The sequence below is a fragment of the Abrus precatorius genome, unplaced genomic scaffold, assembly GCF_003935025.1.
Source record: "Abrus precatorius isolate BTA unplaced genomic scaffold, Abrus_2018 Scaffold10, whole genome shotgun sequence".
NCBI classification, from domain to species: domain Eukaryota; kingdom Viridiplantae; phylum Streptophyta; class Magnoliopsida; order Fabales; family Fabaceae; genus Abrus; species Abrus precatorius.
Window position 1 is genome coordinate 252,436 of NW_020874292.1, and position 24,698 is coordinate 277,133.

The window sequence follows — 24,698 nt, forward strand, 5'->3', positions numbered from 1 at the left end:
AAAGTATTTTAGTTATGGAAATTTTAAAAATATTTTATTCACTTCTAACTTTATAAAAAGGATTTTGCTAACTAAGCGTGCTGAGGATATTCTTTAAGAAAAAAATAAATAATAATTTTTTTATAAAATATATATTAAAATACATTAAAAATTACAAGATGAGTGTTTTTTACATTTTTTTAATAAAAAATTTACTTTAAATTGCTTAACTAATGTTTTAAAAGTATTCATTAGCATTTTCTTTATAAAAATTATATATTTTAGTTTATATTTTATTTTATTTTTTATATTAAAAAATAAAATAAATTATATTATATTTAATAAAAAGTATGAAAAAAAAAACTCTGGATAGGAGTATATCAATTGAATCAATAAAATTTAGTTAAATATTTTCAAATTTAGGAATAACAATATAAGTTTAATTCTATCAACTTAATCCACCAAATCTTAGTAGGTCAAGTTGCGAGTTTTAAACATGTCACTTTATTTAACTCATAATGCTTAATTTACGTTGTATGATAAATTAATTATACTTACATATTTTATAAATCTTTATATTTATTTAATCTTATAAGCTCACACGTCTTTTCTTATCTTATCTCATTAGCTTTTAATTTTACACCTTTCATTGTCTTTTTATTATGTTTTGACATTTTTTTTAGCTCATTACTCCCACTATATATCACTTACTTTCTATTTATCTCATTCTAGAGGTCATTTATCTATTGTGTTCCTTGAATTTGCAACCACATAAATTCAATATTACTCGCTTCTGTGTTTTTTTTTTTTTCATTATATTTATTGTCTTTACGTTTATAAGTTCTTATAATTTTGATTTCACCTTTTGAATTGAAGCTCGTTATTTACATTTCTAATTTAAAGTACAATATTTGTTTGAGATTTTTTTTTATTTAGAGCATAACACTTGTTAAAGACTTTTTAGTTTTCTAATTTAAAGTTTGAGTATTTATTTATCATCTTTTATTCTTCCTTTTAACACTGTACTTGTCAAACACTCTTTACTTTTTCAATAAAAGTTTAATATCTATTTATATATGAGTCAAGATTCATTCACACAAAGTGTCAAACAACTTGAAAGTTTTAATAAGTCTTCATAAAATATAAAATTAGTTAATCTAACAGTTTTTTTTTTAAATTTTTATCAAATAAACCATATTTATAAAAATTTTATACGAAAACAAAGTAAATAAGTACTTCATCATGTTACTTTATTTTAATGGGTAATGTACTTTTAAAATATAAATTAAACATTGTAATAAATGTTCAAAGTTTGTAAAGTTTATTATATATGATTATGTAAATAATATAAGATGATTTACATTTTCATTAAAGGAAATATTGCATTCGTTTGATATTTTATTTGGACCTTGAGAAGGATGAATCGCACCATTTAGAAATTTTTGCAACAATCTCCTTAGGTATAATTTACCAGATTAAAAATGATATTAATATTCTGTTGAACAAAAAACACAAATCTAAGATGCAGGGATAAGAAAATATCAATTGGCTTTCAATAGTTCTGTAATGAGTTAATGTAATTGAAAAATTCTAACTTTAATGTTTGAGGCTCTAATCAATTTCACAAGTTATGTATTTTATACTTGATTGGTCATATCATCTTTCCTTATAAAAATGATTAAAAGTGGTAATGGAAAAATTTTAAACACACATAAACAAGGACCATATAATAAAAAAAAAATTAGAGATTCTTCTACCCATTTGTTAAGAATAACTTTTTACCAATTCTTTGAGTCTTTATAGATAAGATATTATTAATACGATCCCTTAACTTTCATTGATTTTATTCCAGCGCACCAATCTTTAATATTATTTGGGATTAATTTCACTAATACCCTGTGCATTAATCAATATAGATGTTAATGTATCATATTTATACTAAAGAAAAATAAATGATTAACTTTATATGTACTACTACCTTATCAGGTTCATTAAATATACAAAACCTTATAATTTCATATATGAATTTACATGCATTTGAAGGATTTATTGTGAAAAAAGATAAGGAAGTAAACATTAAAAACAAAGTCCATAGTAAAATTATTTCACAAAAGCAAATATATATAAAGTAATGGCAAGACTTTTTTTAAAACTTGCACTATTGAACAATAAAATAACTCTCTTTTTATAAACATGTAGAAATAAGTGTGTTGAACAATCTGAAAGTGTAGAACCTTGAAGAAAAAAATATGATGAAAGGAATCACAAAAAGGAGATGAAAACTGACTTATGGTTGAACAGATGGACTCTAAGTTGCATGGAACAATCAAATTTTGATAAATAAAATAAAAATAGGACAAAAATTAGTCACGAGTGTTATAAAATTCAATATTAATGAAATATTGTAACAACTTAGTAAAAATATGAAACCTTCCACATTCACATTCTATAGAAAAAAAACAACAGAATGAAAGAAAGCAAAAAAGTGAGATAAAACATGATTTTGTTAAAGAAGAAATGATTGTTAATGTTTATTTTGTGCAGAATAATGAAATATTGCATAAAAAAAGTGTGCAAGCAACTAAAAGACTCATGAGTTATTAATGTATAAAAAACAAATATTGACATATAGTCTAATCATGAAAAAGAAAAAAAAAGAAAAAAAAGAAGCTTAGTGAAGCATGAAGCGGGAGTTAACATTTGCTCTGTTGAAATGCAAGCATTGTAATGGTAATGATAAGGAACGTTGGAGACGCACTTTCAGCTATACAAAACATAGAAAATGGATAAAGAAAAGTTAAAACTAGATGGGTGACTACAAGATGCGAATATAAGAAATGAAGATTAATAAATGAACTTAACATGTAATAATTACAAATTATTTAATATTTTAAAAATTTTGAATAAAATAAAATTTTTGAAAATAGAAAGGATGATAAAAAGTGTCAAAATAGTAAAATTACATTTTTTCTCTTTCTCCTTTGTTAAAATCTATTTCATTCCTTCCTCTTATTAAACTAATCAGCACGCCATATTAAAATTTGATTGTGTTATCTAAATAAAAGATTTTTATAACTAATTTAAAATTATTTATATGAACACTTTCATTTAAATTTAATAATAATAAAAAATATTACTTGATTTTATTTGACTTTTCTCTTTATTTTTAAAGAGGTAAATGTAAATTTGATAAAGAAAAGCATAATGAAAGCTTAAAGGAAGAAGGATGAGAAAATTGACCAAACGAAAAGGAACGGGCGAAGGAAGATGACTTATAACCCGGAGAAATAGAAAGAGAAAGAGGGAAAAGACAGAGAAGTGGAAGTTGCGGTGATCAGGGCACAGCCAGAATCTGAAATCCATTAATCCAAATTGGAAGTGTGAATTGAATTGGAGCTGTGCCGTAGAAGAGGGAAAATGTCGCTGAATATGAAAACCCTAACCCAAGCATTGGCGAAGACCGCAGCGGTGATTGAGAAGACAGTGCAGACAACGGTGCAGGAGGTGACAGGACCCAAGCCACTTCAAGACTACGACCTTCTACACCAGATCGGTTCTGCTGGGCCTGGCCTCGCGTGGAGGCTCTACTCGGCCAGGGCGCGTGATCCCTCGCGTCAGCACCAATACCCGGTTGTATGTGTGTGGGTATTAGACAAACGCGCTCTTTCCGAGGCCCGAATGCGTGCTGGCCTCACCAAAGCCGCTGAGGATTCCTTTTTAGATTTGGTTCGCACCGATGCGGCTAAGCTCGTGCGTCTCAGACATCCTGGGATCGTTCACGTCGTTCAGGCCCTCGACGAGAGCAAGAATGCCATGGCTATGGTCACCGAACCCTTGTTTGCTTCCGTCGCCAATACTCTTGGCAATGTCGACAATATTCCTAATCTTCCTAAAGATCTCAGGGGAATGGTGAATCACTGTTGTTTTGTTCCGCCATCTACTGGTTCCACTCGATCTACTCCTTCCGTTGCTAATTCTTGTTTTTCTGTTTACTTTGCAGGAAATGGGACTTTTGGAGGTCAAACATGGTTTACTTCAGATGGCAGAATCCTTGGACTTTCTTCACAACCATGCTCATCTTATTCATCGAGCTTTATCACCCGAGGTCACACTTTTTCTCTTTTCCCTGTCAGACTTTTTCGTTACTTTGACTTCATTATTGGCCCCCTTTTTATTGTTATTTGCTATGAGTCTAAATAAAATGGTCAATGTGGTACTTAAGTCTTGACATGATAATGCCTGCGAGGGGCATCTAACTAGAAATGGTACAAAGCAGTTAATTACTTTTGGGGATTTTGTTGTGTCAGCGAGCGGCGACTATGTGTTTTTGAATGTCACCTTCATTTAATCTTTAAGTATGTTTTGCTCTTCGGTAGTTTTGCTGTGGTATCGTATTCTACCTATAACAGTTGATGCTTATTAGGTTTTGGGTTCATTGAACGCAAATTTTATACTTTGCAGAACATTCTGATCACCTTGAGTGGAGCTTGGAAACTTGCTGGATTTGGTTTTGCCATTTCTGCTACTCAGACCTCTGGTGACTCATCTAATCTGCAACCCTTCCATTATGCTGTGAGTGGATCACTAGATACATTATGATTTACTGTATTAACTTTGTTTACTTGACATATTTGATGCGTTAAATACTGTAATGTTGTCATTAATTTACTCTTTCATCCAACGCCCATTCTTCTTTTTTATATCTAATTGATCAATTCAGTGTTATATTGCCAATCATATAATATTGTAGATTGCAATTCTTTTGCAATCAATTCATGTTGTATGTTTTCTGCTCTATCAAGATCTCTATTTTTTTCTTCCTTCAATTCTTCTTAGCCGCAAATTTCTGCTTTAGCTGTAAGTTATAACTTCCAGTGACCTTTATATAATCTTGTTGCGATTATTCTGGATTTTCCCTTGTGACGTATGCTTTTCTTGATTGTGTTCGTAGCTTCTGCATTTAATCGATGATTTTTAACAAGGCAAAATAAAGTTATCCTTTCTAAGTGACAAATCCTTCTTTGTGATATTTGTATCTTATTCTCATTCTCAGGAGTAAAGTAAGTTTTGCTTAAATGGCATATACCTTATTTCACTATGACTGCTATACAGGAATATGATGTTGAGGACTCTGTTTTGCCACTTCAGCCATCACTTAATTACACTGCTCCTGAACTGGTGAGGAGCACCATGCCTTCAGCTGGGTGCTCATCTGATATTTTCAGTTTTGGATGCCTTGCCTACCATTTAATTGCTCGCAAGCCTTTGTTTGACTGCCACAACAATGTGAAGATGGTAATCCAAATCCTTTTTTCTACTTTTTTCATACTGGTTAATGGTAGTTGAAACAAATGAGCTTCATATGTACAAAAGAATCGTAAACTGGCACAACTTGTGAAAAGAGGTTTATTGTGGCCCAGATTAAATCTTGTGTTTCTAAACTAGTTAGCAACATATTTGCTAGTATCCTGTATCCTAGGTGTGTCGTTTTCAATATGTAAAAATACTAAAATACTACTGTAGTACAATAATCAAAGTCAACACTAACAATTCTTAATTAAGTTACATTGATTTAAAGTTACCAATATTCCAAAACTTTCTAAATAGACATTCAGTGATGGTTGCATGCGTCTTGTCTCTAAAAGAGAGAATATATTTTTATTAATGATTGAATATATTTCACTAGATGCCACCTGTGTAATTGGATATAACCATGCTACAAAATTCTTCTTCATTCATTGAGGATACGTTTTATATATTTCAATAGAAGAAATAAAGAAAGAAATGGTTACTTTCAATTCGTCACATGATTACAACAATGTAGGCTATGTTATTTTATTCATTACAAGGTAATAAGAAATTGTGGTTTTGTACTTATGCAGTACATGAATACCTTGAATTACTTATCCAGTGATGCATTTTCATCTGTCCCATCGGAACTGGTTCCTGACTTGCAAAAGATGCTCTCTACAAATGAGTCTTTCAGGCCAACAGCAATGGATTTTACAGGTAAGGATAGCTTGGAGAATCAATACATTTTCTCCATTTGTTGAATGAAATTTTCATGCATATTCATTCATTAAATTTTTTGGTGTCTGATCTGAAGAGGAAGGTCTTGATCATGTCAGATGTGGCACGAGTAATAATTCTACACTTTCACAATTGACTTGTGAGTTGGCTGCCTTGACCGACAACACTTAGTAGTTGTTAGAACATAGAATATTAGAATTATTATTATGTTAGTAGTCTTGTTAGGTTAGTGGTTTCATTGGTCTACACTAATGCTAATAGTAGTACACTAGTATAAATAGGCATAACTTTGTATCATATATTGCATCAAACATAATCTAATACCATTCATTCAGAATATTACTGTGAGCCTCCTTTCTTTTTCATCTTTACCTTTTCCACCAAAACCTTAATCCTACAATATCAACGATATGGTATCAAAACCATATTTAGCAATGTAATCCCACCACTGTTCTTCTGTTTTGACTCTGTTGTAGTTTCTGGGGGCTGTTCCACTTATTGCAGCTGTCCAGCTACTTGTCTGGAAAATTTCTCCAGATCATGTTGTCTCACTCATGGGTTGAAGCAAACCACATTGGTTGAAGATTATAGGTAGCTATTTGAGCACTATGCAGGACCCATGTGAGTGTGTTGCACAGACCCATAATCTCTTGGAGGAATCTTCTTGAACGGGTTGAAGGGAGTGATGAGGGCTGACATGAAGTTACATCCACTAGATGATGAATTGTTGTTACCAAATTCTTTCATTGACCCTGTGTACCATGTACCAAATTCACTATACCACGTACCATGTACTGGGTTCTCTTTAAGCAGGCCAATAATAATGTAAATGAACTGTGTACCTACACAAACTGCATACCTGTATCATGTATTTGGTAACTATGTAATGGATTATGCCTGAAGAATTGATGATAAGAATTAATTACTAAACAAAAAAAGTGGTTTCTCAGACAATGAAGGTGGTTTAGTGAATGGGAGTTGCCCATTTTCCAAAACTGTTACATGTGAAAATTGAATCTTGGACTTGTATACAACCCCAGGTGGGGCCAGCTTAGTGATGAATTCTTCAACCAGTTGACCAATGGGACTTTTGACAGCAGGGTAAGAGCACTCCAAAGGCTATTAGAAGCTGAATTGCATGAAAAGGTTACATTGCCTTGTGTTTCGGGTGTGGTGAAAAGAACTGTCCTGAAAACATGTAAGATTAAGCAATTTCAAATATGCTGAGGGAGAAATGATGAAAGGAAGGAGTGAAAGTGGGTTGCTGCATGATCATTGGTAAAGGACAATTTTTTTATTTGAAATTCACCTTCAGTACAACATGAAACTTTTTGGGGTGTAGTATTATAAGATAATTGGCCCAAATGTCAGCAGTTAGTTACAATGAACTCAATTCCATTGTATCGTTCTTGGCCTTTGGTTATGTATCTTAGATAGTGGCTTTTCCCGCGGTACTTGCTGTAGCATTTTTAGTGCTGGTCACTCTGCCATAATTTGGGCATGAAAACCATGGTATCAATCTAATATCATTAATTCAGAATATTATTGAGCACCTCCTTTTGACCAAAACTCTGTAATTTCAATAGAAGTGTTTACCTACTGTTATTGTGTATCCACAGATTAGGTAAAGCATTACTTGATTATTGAAAAATGGTTGCAAACCTCCTTCAATAACATTTAAGATATTTTGATAAGCCTGAGACCCACCTAAAAACTACAGCTGCAGCATTTTGTTAAAGATAAAAGGGTCATGATTCTTGAGTCATGACTATTCATATGAGATCAGAACTCCTGTTTATAAGCTTATTATGGTCTACTCTTAGTATCTCAAGTTACAAGAGTAACTCAAAATTGTGGTGTGTTTTTTGTGGTCAGGAAATTGGTGTTGTAGTTTAAGTTCGATTCTGTAAAACTAACATGACAAATAAGGCTGAGCAGTGATTGATTTTGGTCAGATTTGGGCTCAGAAAGATCAAACCATCAACATAAACCAAACGAGTCAATTACTCAGACTCAAATCAGTATGCCAACATATTGTATGTCATTTGACAAAAAGCCATAAACACGCAAAATGAACTTGAATAAAAGTAAAAGAAATAAAGATTTGAACATAAGAATTGATGAAATTTAAAAAATTGGACATACTAACCCAAAAAAGACCCATAGACACTGTCACCATCAGCATTTCTAAAATATTGCATGTCATTTGACAGAGCCATAAACCTGCATAATGCAAACATGAGTAAAAGTAAAAGAACTAAAAGTGATTTAGACTTGAGCATAAATGAATTTAAAAAATTGACATACTCATATGGGGTGTTGGTGTGCTTGAAGATTGACTAGGATTTTAGATATATAATTCTTCAGGATTAAGTTACTCATAATCAAACAGTTACCATTGAAAATAGCAATCGATATATTATCTCTGCTGGTTGTTGTAGCCTTCGGATGGCCCACTGAACATGATATTACTATTTAGCTCATTTACCGTATTTCTTGGCTCCTTTATGATCATAGTCATCATCATAAACTGAACAGGGCATATGCTTCTTATTTTTGCAGGCTCACCATTTTTTCGAAATGATACTAGGTTGCGTGCTCTACGCTTCCTTGACCACATGCTTGTAAGATTGTTTTAGTTTAGCTTGTTAGCATCATGGAATTGATAACATGCAAATTTCATATTTGAGGTTCTTGATAATGTGTCTTCTTTTCCTTCAGGAAAGAGATAACCTGCAAAAGTCAGAGTTCTTAAAAGCACTGTCAGACATGTGGAAAGATTTTGATTCCCGTGTATTGCGATACAAGGTATGTTCTTCCGCAATGAAATTTTTGTGTATATTTAACCCATGTTGTGTTCTTTTTCCCAAATATGTGATTAAATGCTCTTGCTTCTTTACTCTGAATTCTCTTGAACTTTGACTTATTTTTCACTATTCTCATTAATGTAATTGGGGACAAATAAAATTCCATACAGGTCCTTCCACCACTTTGTGCAGAACTTAGGAATGTGGTGATACAGCCGATGATTCTACCCATGGTTCTCACTATTGCAGAGTCTCAGGTACTAATATCTCTTTCTTTTCCTCACTTCCTTAGAATACCCAAAATAGTATTGGTGTTGAGAGCATTGTAAATCAAAATCAATCATGGACTAAGAAATATTCTTTTGTGGGGTGACAGTGTCACGAAATCCACAATTATATTGAAAGTATAATCACACACATGATGCACTTTTAAATTTCATTGTACCCTAATTTTTGCCTACTCTATCAATATAGGTAGAATTCAAAGACATCAAAGACAAACAGAAAAAACTTTTCTGTATAAACTTTTTAACGATGTACAAGGAGCAAATGAAAATACAGTAATCCAAGCGAATGAACTAAATTTGGGATATTATTGTTGAATTCAAGTTGAAGAAGTAGAAAAGATCTTAAGAATATGGATAACAGTAAAATGGTTGACCTTGATAGTATCCCTATTAAAATTTGGAAATGCATGAGAAAGCAAGAAATTGTGTGGCTTACTGAGCTCTTTAATGAGATTTTGAGATCTATGAATATACCAAAGGAGTGGAGGAAGAGCACTTTGGTCCTATGTGCAAGAACAAGGTGATATCCAGATGAAGAGAAAAGAATAATAATTTTAGTTATTTTTCAGGACAAGAATGATTTTGAGCAATCAACACTCCCAGCCCTTGTCCCTGTCTTGAGTACTGCTGCTGGTGAGACACTGTTGCTACTTGTGAAGCATGCTGAGCTTATAATAAACAAGGTAATTGTGAGTTTGTATCAGTTTCATTATTTTGATGAATGTAAAATCTGTTTCTCATAAATATCTTTATTCCAACTTATGCCATTTATTATACTCTTAGACTAGTCAAGAGCATTTAGTTTCGCACGTTCTTCCAATGATTGTTCGGGCCTACGATGATACTGATGCTCGTATGCAAGAAGAGGTCCTGAAAAAATCTGTATCCCTTGCCAAACAACTTGATGCCCAGGTGAGTGCTATATTATAATAATTGAGTAGGCTTGAGTTCTCTTAAACAATCATATGTCAGCAATTGAGTACTATTACATCATGAACTGTTTGACAAAAGAAAAAAGTACTTTATGAACATGGGGTGAGGGATCACACAATTCTCAGTTCTATTGTTTCAGCTTTCAATATTTAAAGGCTAACAATGTATTATGAGATTGATAATAAGAATTTGTTCAAATACTATTAACTTATTGCACCTTATATACTACCAATTAGGTCAAGTGCTAGTACTAATAGTACAATTCCTGGACAAAGCCCAATATTAGTTAAACTAATAACACTATCTTCTAACATTAATTAAAAGAATCCAAGAAATGAAGAAAAGAAAGAGAGAAAAGGGAGAGAGAAGAAAACAATAAACTCTGGTAATAGTTTTTCAATATTATTCTGCAAAGCTAACTTTGAATCAGTTACAGAGAGAGATATATAGTTGGAGTTGAGTTCTATGACAAAATACAGTTGTCATAACAGATTTTGTAACTAACTAATAACTAATCTGTGAGATTAGTTCTACCTTAAAACCGAATGCCATAAAAGAGAAAAACTAATACAACAGAAATACAAAACTAATACAGGTGAGCTGTATACTCTAATATTAATCCTCAAGCTTAGGTTTACTAAGTTTAAGCTTGTTAAAAGTAGAAAAGGCAAACCCATTAACAAAAAATAAATATGCCTAAGTCCATAAAAACCACAGAACATAGGCAACTAGCCCTGAATCACAAATCTTGGCATTGCATGCCCTTGGAAGAAAGCTTCTTTCTTTGCCTTGTGCCAAGCCCCTAGGGAATGAGATAAGTTTATTGGTTTTTTGACCTTTCACCTTGGTGGGCCCATCCTCAGACTCCAAACCAGTGTTCAAGACACTAAGTATCAAAATCCAACTATTAATGACCTCTATCAGGTCTCCAGAACACCGATTCCATATCATACTACCAGTATTGACCTTGGGTCCCCAAATACTGAGTCAGGTATCATATCACCCAATTACACAAATGAGGGTCCTTCACTAATGTTCAAAGTCTTCAAACTGCTAGCCCTTGACAGTGAAAGAACGAAACCTAGAACAGTAATCTCTGCATATACTACACTAAATATTTCTGAAACTTAACACAACCAAATAGAGTCAGACCAGCAAAACATTAGCACTGGCCAAGTGCTGCCAAGCACCATTGACAGGAATTCCTCTTCTCTTGCCGCTCTGATTCTGATTGCAGCCACATGTGGTCCCACTGGTAACCTGAATGCAGTCAGCAATGATGAGCTAATTTTATTGTTCCTTCTCAACAGAAGAAGCCTATATCTGCAAGCCAACAGAATCAGATGAACACTGACCAGATAATTCCAAAGCTCTGAAAATTCTCAAAGCTTCTATAGTCATGCTACCGATAAGAAGAGAAGAAGAAACCAAAATTAACAGAGATGAGGCAAGATGGATGTTGAACCAAGAATGCTTCAGAAATGCTTTAAAAAGGTCATCAGAGCTGGTATTGAATAACCAAAGAAAGGCCACAGAAGGAGGTCACAACATTAGAAGATGAAAGGAAGGCAGATCAAAATTGGATTAACAGCCCATCCAGCATAGAGAGGTCAGAAGTCAAGAACCATACCTGAAAATGCAATAAACTGACAAAACCCCTAGCCAACCTGAAAACTTGGCACTGGCTTTAAAGTTCAAACCTTGCCAGGAAACTGCTGGCAAACAGACTTGGCTGTTGACCTTAAATACCACTGACCAAGTCACCCTTCATGTGTCCAGACTAGGTTGCAGCCTCCCATGTTCAACAGCTCTAACCCATGAAGAAATCCATGCATGCATTTAGGAAGCACAACCCCAGGTATTGGCTGTTGAGCCACCACTGGTCCTATGAGTATTGCCACTTGAAAAGTGAAGGGGCATAACCTGAAGGAACAACAACTAAACCTAATCTTACTAGGTGATGTTAGCTATATAGATTACACAATGTGATTGAGTTCGGTCAAAAACCAAAGGGTTATGGTTTTCCAAGAAAGTTTTTTCTTTCCCACTACCAATAGGACCCAAGTATTTTACAGGATGGAGAAACAATAAGGCTTCAAAGATAATCAAAAGGGAGAATATACAAAGATCTATACACACTCACTCAAGGTGGATTATACTGCTTTAATACCATGTTGAAACTTCAAAGCATGTTTGGTGTAACAAAACAAGAGTAGGAAACAGGCACGATAAGCTCTTATCCTATCTAATGTTTGATGCACACTAGATAATAATATACATATTAATTGTATACAAATAACAAAGTTATCCTCATGAAAGGTGGCAGTGGTTTTTTTTTTCGGTTGGGGGGGGGGGTGATGGTTGTGTTGGTTAATGGCAATAGTGATAGCAGCAGCAATGGTTGTGAGGTAGATGGCGGGAGTAGTGATGGTTGCAATGAAGTTGGGGAAGGCAATGGTAGAGGTGGCAGGGTGGAGGTGGTCAGGTGGGGACAAGGGCTGTGATGGGGTGGGTAGCAATTGCAGCGGTGCTGATGGTAGTGGCTGTGGTGATAGAAAACTGGAATGTAGTAGCACAGTATCAGAACAAGTGTATGCAGGGAAAAATTAATCTATCCTATTTTAATTCTTGCTGTCCAACTCATCTTATAGGATAAAATTTGAACAAAGGAATTGGTTTATCTTATTGACTCACCTAACAAACAATTTCTGATATCTGGTGGACCTCTTAGTAGGATTCGAACTCAAATGAAGTTCTGATCATCTATCAGAGAAAAAAGAACGATTGGCTCTTGCAGGATTTCCAAGAAATTCTTCGATTTTTTCCGGAAGCAGATGAATAAAAAGTGTTTTAGTCTCTATTCCCTAATGTTTTATTTGTTAGCTTATCTCCACCTAGAGGTTTATAAGTTTATTATTATCATACAGCCTTAATTTTCTTCAGCCCATAATCAGATAATCTTTTGCCCTTTTTTTAATCTTTGTTGTTAAAGATTAAATATTTGTTATATTTCTTTTTTTTTTTTAATTTCCTTTCAGCTGGTGAAACAAGTGATTTTGCCCCGTGTTCATGGATTAGCACTTAAAACAACAGTTGCCGCGGTATGTTAATATTTTGCTTGAACTTTTATCTTGCAGTGCCTCAGGTTGACGTTATATGTTTGGCGTCTTTTAAGCATACAAACCCAAGTTTAGTAAAAATAATTAGATCCTTATTTGTGCATGATTTTTATTTAATTAAATGGTACATATTATCTGTTTTCAAAATTTCGTCTCATACTCTTTTGTATTCTGTATTTTTCCTGTAATTAAAATTTAACATGAAATTCCATTATCAATACTGTTGTTGTTGACTTCTTGTTAAATATCTTATTGCAAAATGCATTTTCAACATTTCTGTAAGGTTTGAGCTGCATTCTTCAAATCCTTGAGTGGTGTGGGTTCTACTTCTTTAAATCCTTTCTGCTGCTGTGCTTTTGGAAGCTTGACTGCAAACTTCAGTACTGGATGGGTTCTGGAATGTGCAGCACTGCATTTGTCACTGATTTATGGATGCCTCTTTTTGTGTGAATGATATGAGTAGGCGGATCTAGGTTGGATTCTTTGAATGAAACCTTTCTCTGTTGTTTTATTCTTGTCTTGAGTGTGCCAATTTGCTTTTGGGTATGCAAATTTGCACTGTGCTGGTCTGTGAGTGATGCTTTTGTGGCTCTCCTGTTTCTGCCACTTAATCTGAGTTTTTTCTCATATTAATGTTGAAAGTTGTGACAACTAACTTCAACATTTTTAGAAACCTTTGTTTTATTATTGATAAGTTAAAAGCCTTTTGTTTTCTTGTAAGGCTTGTCTTTGGTGGGTTAGGACCCTTTGTTTTGTTACAAAAGCTTGTACATAACCTTAGAAACTTGTATCTAATTTGCATTCTAAATTAGAAGATACTTAATTGCTAGTTGTGATTGTAATTTTATTGTTCTTCCTTGTGTTTTTTTGTGTGAATGTATTATTAAATATAATTCTATATAGTTGGTAGGATTTTATCCATTGTGTTATGGTCTCATGTTTTACTTTTTCTACCACTCCGATCTTAGGTAGGATCTTTGAGTTTGACAATGTTGTGCATCTGTGCTGGTTGTTTCACCTTATATGCAAAGCTGGTTGCCTATATTTGTCTCTTTGGTTTGACAGGTTAGAGTCAATGCTTTGCTGTGCCTAGGAGACATGGTTAACCGACTTGATAAACATGCTGTCCTGGATATCTTGCAAACTATTCAGCGCTGTACTGCTGTTGACCATTCTCCTCCAACCCTTATGTGTACCTTAGGGGTTGCAAATTCTATTTTTAAGCAGGTAATATTTGCAATGATGAGCCTGACATATGAATCAACAGTTTTTTATGTTTTGACTGCTACAATCAATGATATTTGAAGTTGTTGCTAAATAATATTTGGAGTCGTACCTAAGTCTTTTTGATTTCTCTTGTTCAGTATGGAGTAGAATTTGTTGCTGAGCATGTTCTTCCATTGCTTATGCCTCTTCTGACTGCTCAACAACTTAATGTTCAACAGTTTGCCAAATATATGCTCTTTGTCAAGGATATGCTTCAGTAATTTTTTTGTTATTATTTTTTAACACCCTTTTTATTTTTGTCATTTTCTCTGTCTGCTCCTCTCTCTCCTTGATCTCTGACTAAGTTCTATTTTATTGTTTTCCTGAAATTTATGTCTTGTACAGTAAGATAGAAGAGAAGCGAGGAGTGGCTGTGACTGATTCTGGAATCCCGGAGGTAAAACTATCTCCCATGGTTAATGGCCTTCAATCTGAAGCCCTGAGGACAAGCAGCAGCACTGTAGCTGCTTCAACAAAAAGCAGCTCCTCTTGGGATGAAGATTGGGGTCCCAGAACAAAGGGAACTGCCTCTTCTATCCAAAATTCTGTTGATACCACCAGTCAATCTGCGGCAAGCCACCCTGTGGGTCAAGTAACATCCTTACAAAAGCATTTGTCCTTGTCTGCTTTATCTACTCAGCAGACAACCAAGTCATGTCCCTCAGTAGATGTAGAATGGCCGCCTCGTACATCTCTTGGTGTTACCTCACAATTTGGTGACACTGAAAGTCATACAGTAGCAGCAGGAACTTCGTCCACATCTAATCTTGAATCTGATGATCCTTTTGCTGATTGGCCGCCACGTCCTAATAACTCATTATCAGGTGGATCTGGAATATCAAACAATGGTACTTTAGGAATGCCGCTAAACAAGCTTGGGTTTAATTCAATGACGAGCACTTCAAGCAATATGGCTCCCCAAACTACCTACAGTTGGCCTGTTAATTCCCAAAGTTCTGCAGAGTCTATCAGTTTGAACACGAGGAATGCTAGCTCAACCGTTGGTAGCCTGAATAGTGGCCTTGAACCTCAGAATTCTCTTGGGTTCCTAAAGCAAAATAATGCTTTTCCATCATCAAATGTTTCATATAATAATGTTCAGTCAACGGCAACAGATCTTGGATCGATATTTTCCTCCAACAAGAATGAACAGATTGCACCTAAACTTGCACCACCGCCATCAACCACAGTCGGTAGAGGACGAGGAAGAGGGAGGGGAGTGGTTTCAACCACTCGGTCCTCTCAAACCAAGTCACATGTTGAGCAGCCACCCCTTTTGGATTTGTTGGGGTAGCTTACTTCTATTATTGTTCTTGTATCATGGTGACGGGTTACTGCTTAGCTTGTACATTTTATGCAACGACCTGTGTTGAGTGGTTGGAGACATTTATTGTGAAGGGAGAGATTGCAGGAAAACTTGCCAGGCAGCATCTGTTGTAAGGAACGGCAACTCTATGTAAAGGCTTTGTTGTATGTTGCTTAGTCTACAGTGATTTTGCAAAATTTGGATTAATATTGTTTATTTTTTTGTCCTTGTTTTATGTCATACTACATTTTTAGGGCATCAGGCAAAGTGTATTCAGAGAAATCCTGATTACTGTGACTGGGTTGAAAATAATAAAAGCAATCATGAAGTTTCTTCTGTAAAAAGATTTGAATTCTGTTAAGTATGGTTTGATTTAGCGTAACAGAAATTGTTTGCTGTTTAAGAAAGACAGCTTGGGTGAAAAAGTGATCTCTTCTTCTATCTTACCCTAGCTTTCAACTATTGGAACTGGAAGCTTTAATGGCAGAGGATTTGTTTTTATCACTGTCGAAGTTGAATCAGCACTCGCAAGTTCGTATGTCATTTCCTAAACGACACCCATATACACAAAGTTTGCATGTACGATTCACATATTTAAAACTACTGGCAGCCTTTTTTTTTATTATTATTTATTTAATTGGTCATACTCTTGTAAATTAATTATTCATGTCTTACCATTAAAGTAACAATCTTCTGTGTCCCGGAGGGATAACACTTTTGGAAACAGACACGTCCATTAATAATGCTATAAAATTAAAAGAAAAAAACTCACCCAAGGACCATCAACAAGGACACTAAAACAGAAATTGCCATTAAGTAAATAAATAAATAATTAATTAACATTAATCTCATGACAGGAGACCACATGAGTATAAAATTCCATATTAAATCTCAACAAAAATAGATATTTTTTGCACATAATAGATATATACCTTATTGTGAAGGCACAACCTTTATTTTGTACAACCAAATAACTTTTATTTGATATTCCTTGCTTTATCAATCTTTTTTAATTTAATTACTCTACAACAATACTCTTTGATGACCTTGGAAAGTATTAAGAGTTAAAAGTATTTTTACTATTGCAAATAATGATTCAGAAGAAATAGTTAGTAGAAAACAAATTCTCTCTAAGTTTTGGTACGAACTGCATAATTTGGAGTATATTTTCGTTTAAACAAATCTAGATTTATTTAAATAAAAATATTGTCTCCTCTTCTTCTCTTCCTTCCCTTCCCTTCTTTCTCATTCTTTCTCCCGTCTAGCGTCTTTCCTTCTCTCTCACTCTCCTCTTTCCACTTTCTTTTTCCTATCTTCTTTGTTTTATTTTTAGCTCAAGCAAAATTTTTAATATTTATTTAAGCAAAATTTAAGTTTTTAAAAAAATATTTTTACATATTTTATTTAAACAAATTTAAATTTAATAAAGAAAAAAATATAATGTAACATGTAGTTTACAACAAAACTATAAATGATTTTGATCCTAATTGGCGCTAAGATAATTTTAGAAAAAAAAAATTAATTAAAATAATATGAAAACTTTTACCAGAACTTACATCGTTTAACATTTTAAACAAATAATTAGTAGAGTAAAAACTAATTTGATTGACATTAAAAAATATTAGTATTTATTTTTACATTTAGTTATTGTCACTAAATTGTGCAAATATTAAGGACTAAATTGATGGTTTATTTATTAATTTAATATAAAATACATTAATAATTTTTTTATTTTTTATATAAACTTATGCGTTAAAAATTAAAAAAATAATTTTTTATTTAAAAATATAATATCTAATAATATTAATACAGTAAATTTTATAATTTTTAATAAAAAATATTATATATAAATTTTATTATATACAATACTGGCCATGTTTAAAAATTAATTAAAATTAAAGCCCCAACTCATTTGGCGGTTGCCAGTTGCCAGTGGCCAGGCTGGGGTTTAGTTTTTTGGTTTATTTAATATTTAATTATTTATGATTATAGAAGAGTTGTTATTTGTTTGACTGGGGCTGGCAGTAGACGAAACGGAGGAGATGGGGTGCCGTTTTGGGTCAGGAGTTTGCAGTTGCAGTAGCACCTAAATCCTCTTCGAATCTGAGGAACCTGGAACCTGAAGGCGTTGACGATGAAACTCCCAGTGCGTTACTTGATCGTCATTTTGACCTTCATATGCACATCAGTTTGCTACATCGAAAGAGTTGGGTTTTCAATCGCATACACAGTTGCTGCTGACGCTGTTGGAGTGAACCAATCGAGCAAAGGAGCAATACTATCGACGTTCTACTACGGATACGCGTGTTCTCAAGTTCCAGGAGGATGGGCAGCACAGAAAATTGGTGGCAGAAGGGTTCTGCTTCTTTCATTCGTATTGTGGTCATTGACATGTGCATTGGTTCCTCTGGATCCCAACCGAGTTATGGTTTTGGTCATTGCTCGTTTGCTCGTTGGTGTAGCGCAGGGTTTTATATTTCCCTCCATCCACACAGTTCTGGCACAGTGGGTTCCCCCTCACGAAAGATCCAGATCTGTCTCTCTAACCACTTCTGGTATGTATTTGGGTGCAGCACTCGGAATGCTGCTTCTTCCAAGTCTAGTCAAATTTAGAGGTCCTCAATCTGTGTTCTTCGCCGAGGCTGCATTGGGTGCTCTGTGGTCTTTACTTTGGTTCAGATACGCCACTGATCCCAAATCCACTGCCTCTGGTGTGGGGGAATCGTTGCTACCCGTCAATAAAAAAGTTGACTCTCACAACCAAAAACCAGTTTCAGCCAAAATCCCTTGGCTCCAAATTTTAACCAGCTTCCCCGTTTGGGCCATTGTTGTCAACAATTTCACCTTTCACTATGCTTTATATGTGCTCATGAACTGGCTCCCAACCTACTTTGAATTGGGTCTTCAGCTTAGCCTTCAAGATATGGGATCCTCCAAAATGATGCCATATCTCAACATGTTCCTGTTCTCAAACATTGGGGGTGTTGTTGCTGACTACTTGATCACAAGGAGGATATTATCTGTCACTAAAACAAGGAAATTCTTGAACACAGTAGGGTTTCTGGTTGCTTCTCTTGCCTTGGTGGTGATTCCCAGTTTCAGAACTTCTGCTGGTGCTATCTTCTGTTCTTCGGTGGCTCTTGGTTTCTTGGCTCTTGGAAGAGCTGGGTTTGCAGTGAACCACATGGACGTTGCGCCGAGATATGCTGGAATTGTGATGGGTGTTTCCAATACCGCTGGTACCTTAGCTGGCATTGTTGGTGTTGACCTCACTGGGAAACTTCTTGAAGCTGCCAAGGCTGCTAATTCTGATCTTTCAAGTCCACAAAGCTGGAGAGCGGTGTTTTTCATTCCTGGATTTTTATGCATTTTTAGTTCTTTCGTATTCTTACTATTTTCAACTGGGGAGAGAATTTTTGACTGAGGTACCCTTGTTATTTTCATCATGCCTCATGAGCTGTTATTCTGGAGATTTAATTTTTATTACATCTCCATGTTATATCATTCTTGGATAGGGGACGTCGTGTACAAAGCTCCACAGCCATAACTTTTAAGCAGTCTTCATGGTGCTCTGTCATAACGGATATGATTTTTTTTTTGTATTGTTATTATTTCTCCAACTTGTACCATTCCTAGTTAGTAAAGGTTAAAACCCAGTTTGCATCAGGAATGATTCTTATCGTTTCTTTATGGATGAAACTCGTTCTAGTATGATTTAAAAGATTGTGCATTTTTCACTTTCTGATACATTTGTTGTTTTCAATAGATTGGAAAGATGGTGCCACAAGCATGTACCCCCACTCCCTCCTTTCCATTTTTTTTCCTACTTGCCCCTTATTTATTGGATGACATTTTCGCCCTTCCCCTTGCTTGATCTTCTCAATCAATTATCAATGCATTTGACATTTGAGGGTTGGCTCCAGAAATAATTGGCTGTGCAGTAGTCAATAAAGCTTGGAGCCTTGCCTCTACAGAAAGAGATGACCTGTTGGTGATGTTGGGGTTTTGGGGGCATATGTGCAGGAAGAGGGAACAAATAATGGACAGTTCAGGAACTGTCAACCAAGATGAAAATGGGAAAGGAAATGATTGGTGAATGTGGTTATAAAGCCTGCAGGTGCAAGGAAGGGAATCATCAAAGCAAGACTGCGTCCTGAAAGCTTGACGTGGAAGGAAGTGCTAGGCTGCTATCGTATGCAATGTGAATGGAGTAATGTTAGTAACATACTGAATACACACTCTTTGTAACATACCCTGTACTATTTGTTAAAATTTATTGAAAACTACAAAAATTTCTTTCTCACTCTTAAATTAATGCTTCTCTATCATACTTTTTTTGTTTTCAATAAATTTTAACAAATAGTGAAGAATGTATTGCTAGAATTACTCATGTGAATGATGCTGCAACTGTTGACAGAGATCAAGGGCTATAGGCACAGAATACTGGCATATCTTTACAAAGGAGGCCCATGACTATGATGAGCATCAAAATGAGGTACAACTTCTTGCTGTTGTATGCTTGTGTTGCTTGGTAAGTTGTCTGTACATGATGATAAAACCCATGCAGAGTGGCATGTAGAGTGTACAATTTTGTTTAAATTAGCTGAATCTTTAGCACTGTTCATTTTTATGCGTCCTGCAATCAGAGATCATAGCTAAAGGAAACCAAACATCAACAACCAAATGAATGAGAGAAATACCTACTATATATTAATGAGAGGCATGGAATCTGAGAGCAATGAGTGAGTCAGACTGACAAAGGGAGAGAGGTCATAGCAATCCAGGTAAGAATTTCAAACTGTGGAGGAGCATTGTTATTCAATGCTTTTTACTTTTCATGAGGCAACATATTTAAGTGTTTTGTTACATTTTTAGCTAGAGTGGCTAATTATTTTTAGATTTCCTCAAACTGGATGTTGATTTCCTCAATTGGTGACTAATTGATTGTTTATCACTAGAAATTAAAAAAACAATTGCTGACTATTAGCAAGATTTTAAATTAAATATATATTTTTTAATTTTCCCGTTTTCTTAATCTAATTTAAATTTAAAACTTAGCATCTTAGATGAGAGTTTTGTAGGTGCTGTTTCATCATGGGGATTTAATAAATAGTGTGTTGGAGGAAAAATTAGAGTTACACTTGTTTAGGAAAAGATTATAGAATCCCATCTAAGTTTTGTCATACGAGGAAAAGACCAATGAAAGCCGCCCCAGTAAACTGACTATTCGTTGGTATTATAAGTATGCAGTTACAAATAAGCCAGTCAAAGGAATTAAACCTAACATATCTATCTTAATGATCAATATCTATCTTTTTTTTGGAATAATCCAGATAGAATAACTTCAATAACTTTTTTTTGGAAAAGGAAAGGGAGAGGTAATATCTATCTTCAACTATTAATCTGTTTTGATCACAAATCTTAATGATCAAAAATTGGAAATTGACGGCAAACCCCGTAAGGAACTAGAAAATATCTTGAATATCCCAAGATTTCCAATTGCTTTCACATTTCAAATCGACTCGGTACGTAATGGGAAAGCTTGTTGTGTATTGTACTTAGATGTTTTGTTATTAACTGCCAGTAGTATGGGTTTGTTGACTGAATATGGACAAGTAGTATGATAGTATGATACTTGGCATTTTCTTTTGTTCCGAGTCTTTTCCTGTGTACTGATGTAAACTTTATTTTCCTCTGTAAATTAGCTACTTCGTAGTCAAGACAGAACATAGAGATTTTTCTCTGCATAACAGTGAATTGTTCTACCATATTCACATATAAAATGCAAACTACTTCATCCCTCAACAGCTCCCTCGGTGCACTAAGTTTTCCTGAACTCTGTTATCGGGTATGACCTTATGTTATTCATGCCAACTAGTCCATGTTAAAATAGTTACTAGGAAGCATGACAACTAAAAAGGATGATAGAGACTTGCATATCACTGGACGGAATCATGAAATAAGTCTTATACTAAAATTAGCTACAATGCGTTTATGTCGGTTTCATACTTTTGTAAATTGTTTCATAGATTGAAAATTTGGATACCATATAATGCATGAATCGTAAATGGCATGCATTTATTTATATTGATTTATGGTAATTCTCGGTCTTGTGTTGAGACTGAAACAGGACATGATCATTGACCACCCTGCAATTGGTCCTAACCTCCCCAGGCCGACCAGACTGCAAATCACCCATTTTCAACATCCCTTCCACAAAGGCTTTGAAAAACTCACTTTGCTGTTTACTATATAACTTCACAAAATACCTGGTCCTGGGGAATGTGAAAAGTGTTTGATCAGAATTAAGAAATCCCCTCCCAGCAACCAAGTCCTTGAAATATTGGTTATCAAACAGCAGAGGGGTGGAATCAAGGTTCCCTGTCACATTTTGGTCAACATCTAGTGGGCATAGCTTGTCAAGCTCTTCTCTAAACATAGGGTCAATGGCAGGGTCAGGCCTTCCAGTTCCAGATTGATTGTATAGCCTAAACATGATGGAAAAACAACGAGCTTGGCCAATAGAGTGAGATCCTGAGAGTGCTACCAGGTCTTTTACGGTAAGGTTAAATTTCTGAAAGAGGTCAATAAGATAGCTTGCATTCGCTCTTGGGCTTGGCATAATGTTGTTTGAGTCTTCTTGACTAGCGCTCAAGCTATCCAATCTCCCCAACTTCACCTCCCAGTCGGGTCCACCTGTCTGCATTACAAATCAAAAAAATCACTTCAACCAAATGATTACTCAATTACACTAATTGGATCACAATGATAACACATTAGCAGTTAATCTCCAGGTTTCAATTAAAAAGAGCATTTTTTATTTACATAAATACAAATACGTACACTTTGTTCTTTCGCCAACAATAACCGTTACTGGAGAGCGCGTTCACGCGTTACGCCAGCAAAGACAGTTATTTTTGGGATGTAAAGGTAAAGTTTACCAGGCCAACAAATCCTTAAAAGAGCTTTTAAAAACAATATTTCAGTCAAAGAGCTTTTTACCAAAGGCAAGGCAGAAGAGGGGTTAGCATAGTTTACCTTCAAAGCATATACTTCTGTTTTTGGGTTTACTTTCAACGTTTTAATATTCTTAATATCTACTGATTGTTAAAAAGAGAATATTAAAACTAGGAGGGACAACTAGGAGAGACAAAGATACATTTTTTTTTTTGTGGGATCCACAAGCTACATGGGATCTACAAAAAATGTCTCTTTATTTTTTCTAGGGGCCGTCCACTAATTCTAATCACTAATTCAAAGGGGTAAAAAAAAAAAAAGCAAAAAAGAACTTTAAAATGGAACTTCTTCCAAATTGCCAAAGTTCATGAGCTGGGGAATAATAAATAATCTATATGCAATTGCAGTTAATGACACATGAAAAGAAACTGAAGAATACTACATACTAATATTATCTGGGTTGAAATATAATTAATTATCAGTTATGCTTTCAATAAACAAGAAAGTGATAACCCTTACAGTTATTAAAACCATTCCAAACTCCTTAAAGTATCTTCTTAATAATCTTTTCGCTTGAAAATTATTGAATATCTGAAGATGTTAAAGTCATTTAATTTTTCATTTAATTTCATTTTTTTTACTAATATTCTTTTTAAATGCATTGAAAGGATTAATAAAATACTATTATTAATAATAATACTTATATACTATATACAGGGTTAATGATAAAAAAAATGTCATATATTACAGCTTCTTTTAAATTTATCTAAAATATACATATAAAATTAAATAAAACGTTTTTTCTTTTAAAAAAGATTGAATAATCTCACAGTAGTACACAAAATAATAAATTCTAATTAATACTATTTTATTTTGGTTGAGGTAATTAATACTATATTGATTGATCAGCTAATGAAAACAATATTTGAATTAATAAAACATTAAAAATGGATGGGATAAACAGTAGATTACTGAATTAGTCAAAGTTTTGAAGATTTTAATTACATTTATATTGAATGCTTTTATGAAGGAAAAAAGCGGGGCGAAACAGTGAAAAGGGTAGAGATGCGTACTGACCAGAGCGACAGCATCTCTAGCAGCCATGATTATGATATCAGCACAAGAAACAACGGCAGGGCACGCGTTCTCGAGGGCTTCCTTGATTTCATCAACAACTTCAAATGATCTAAGCGAATTTATATTTGAGAGTGCGAGTTTCTCCCCAAGCATGGTTGGTGTATCATCAAGCAACATAGAAGCATCACACCCCTTAACAAATTCAGTAGAAGTAAAAATCTGAGTCAATTGAAAAGATTGAACCTTTTATAAGAGTAAACAGAAATCAATTACGTTGACGAAGCAATCATGGAACTGGAAGCGCATAACAGAGGCAACACTTCTGGGTTCCCTCATAAGGGCCTTCTTCATGACATCTCGGACTATGATTTCAGCTTGTGGACATGTCTTTGAGTAAAACCCAGGTCGGAGATCCGATGATGTCACAGCGACTATCTGCAGAAGTAAGATCAGAAACAGAGGCATGTCGTGGGTTGGGGGGGTATGTAAGAAATGCTCCTTTCTTTTGATTTAGATTTTGATTTTGAACTCAACTTGTTTAGAGAACAGTGGAGATGGATGTGAGTGTAGTGGGTATATATGCATGTGGGTTTTGTAACTTTCCCTTTAAATAGAGATTTTAGAGAATGGCCAATGCCCATCTTACGAAGTGGCATACAATAATTGGTTCTGTCTGCAATTTGCAACGGACGTTAGCAAATTACAGACCCTCCTTTATGTTGAAGAGAGAGCCACAATTTACTAAACATAGACTCCAATCCTACCCCACCTTGCTTCGCATTCCTGTGCTGTTCAAATATTTTTATAATATACTTTTAATTATATTTTATTAAACATATAAGTAAAAATTATTAAATTTAAAATGAAAAACATTAATTAAAAGCCAGACTTATGATTTATGTGATTTTTATTATATTTTAATTAATAACAAAAATAT

The 24,698-nt window shown here is 34.4% G+C and overlaps 3 protein-coding genes across 6 annotated transcripts; 2 read left to right on the plus strand and 1 right to left on the minus strand.

The window, feature by feature from the left end:
* Positions 1 to 3,174: 3,174 nt before the first annotated feature.
* On the plus strand, positions 3,175 to 16,227 carry LOC113853097 (SCY1-like protein 2). 4 transcript variants are annotated; one of them, XM_027483549.1, is made up of 15 exons: positions 3,189 to 3,888; positions 3,980 to 4,084; positions 4,441 to 4,551; positions 5,092 to 5,274; positions 5,862 to 5,988; positions 6,086 to 6,148; positions 8,572 to 8,633; positions 8,731 to 8,817; positions 8,987 to 9,073; positions 9,673 to 9,786; positions 9,887 to 10,015; positions 13,075 to 13,137; positions 14,221 to 14,382; positions 14,520 to 14,638; positions 14,767 to 16,227. In XM_027483549.1, exons 1-15 carry the CDS (start codon positions 3,397 to 3,399, stop codon positions 15,713 to 15,715), a joined length of 2,853 nt encoding a protein of 950 aa, XP_027339350.1. In that variant the 5' UTR covers positions 3,189 to 3,396; the 3' UTR covers positions 15,716 to 16,227. The 4 variants fall into 4 exon arrangements, with proteins under 4 accessions (XP_027339351.1, XP_027339350.1, XP_027339352.1 ...); XM_027483552.1 differs by lacking the exon at positions 6,086 to 6,148 and having other exon boundaries at positions 3,397 to 3,888; positions 14,767 to 15,004; positions 15,065 to 16,041; XM_027483550.1 differs by lacking the exon at positions 6,086 to 6,148 and having other exon boundaries at positions 3,175 to 3,888.
* Positions 16,228 to 17,755: 1,528 nt separating this feature from the next.
* Positions 17,756 to 21,512, plus strand: LOC113853098 (probable anion transporter 5). Its single transcript, XM_027483553.1, has 3 exons — positions 17,756 to 19,942; positions 20,145 to 20,222; positions 20,374 to 21,512. The coding sequence occupies exon 1, from the start codon at positions 17,862 to 17,864 to the stop codon at positions 19,149 to 19,151; it is 1,290 nt and encodes a 429-aa protein (XP_027339354.1). The 5' UTR covers positions 17,756 to 17,861; the 3' UTR covers positions 19,152 to 19,942; positions 20,145 to 20,222; positions 20,374 to 21,512.
* LOC113853099 (peroxidase 17) lies at positions 19,332 to 24,460 on the minus strand. The gene is made up of 3 exons (XM_027483554.1): positions 24,035 to 24,460; positions 23,762 to 23,953; positions 19,332 to 22,427 (listed from the first exon to the last, which is right to left on the minus strand). Exons 1-3 carry the CDS (start codon positions 24,224 to 24,226, stop codon positions 21,810 to 21,812), a joined length of 1,002 nt encoding a protein of 333 aa, XP_027339355.1. The 5' UTR covers positions 24,227 to 24,460; the 3' UTR covers positions 19,332 to 21,809.
* Positions 24,461 to 24,698: the final 238 nt, after the last annotated feature.

Coding starts and splice junctions, on each gene's coding strand:
- LOC113853099 (XM_027483554.1), bottom strand. CDS start 24,226: ATGCCTCTGTTTCTGATCTTACTTCTGCAGATAGTCGCTGTGACATCA. Junction 23,954..24,034: donor TCCATGATTGCTTCGTCAAC/GTAATTGATTTC, acceptor GAATTTGTTAAG/GGGTGTGATGCTTCTATGTT. Junction 22,428..23,761: donor CTAGAGATGCTGTCGCTCTG/GTCAGTACGCAT, acceptor TTTGTAATGCAG/ACAGGTGGACCCGACTGGGA.
- LOC113853097 (XM_027483549.1), top strand. CDS start 3,397: ATGTCGCTGAATATGAAAACCCTAACCCAAGCATTGGCGAAGACCGCA. Junction 4,085..4,440: donor ATCGAGCTTTATCACCCGAG/GTCACACTTTTT, acceptor TATACTTTGCAG/AACATTCTGATCACCTTGAG. Junction 14,383..14,519: donor CAAATTCTATTTTTAAGCAG/GTAATATTTGCA, acceptor TCTCTTGTTCAG/TATGGAGTAGAATTTGTTGC.
- LOC113853098 (XM_027483553.1), top strand. CDS start 17,862: ATGAAACTCCCAGTGCGTTACTTGATCGTCATTTTGACCTTCATATGC.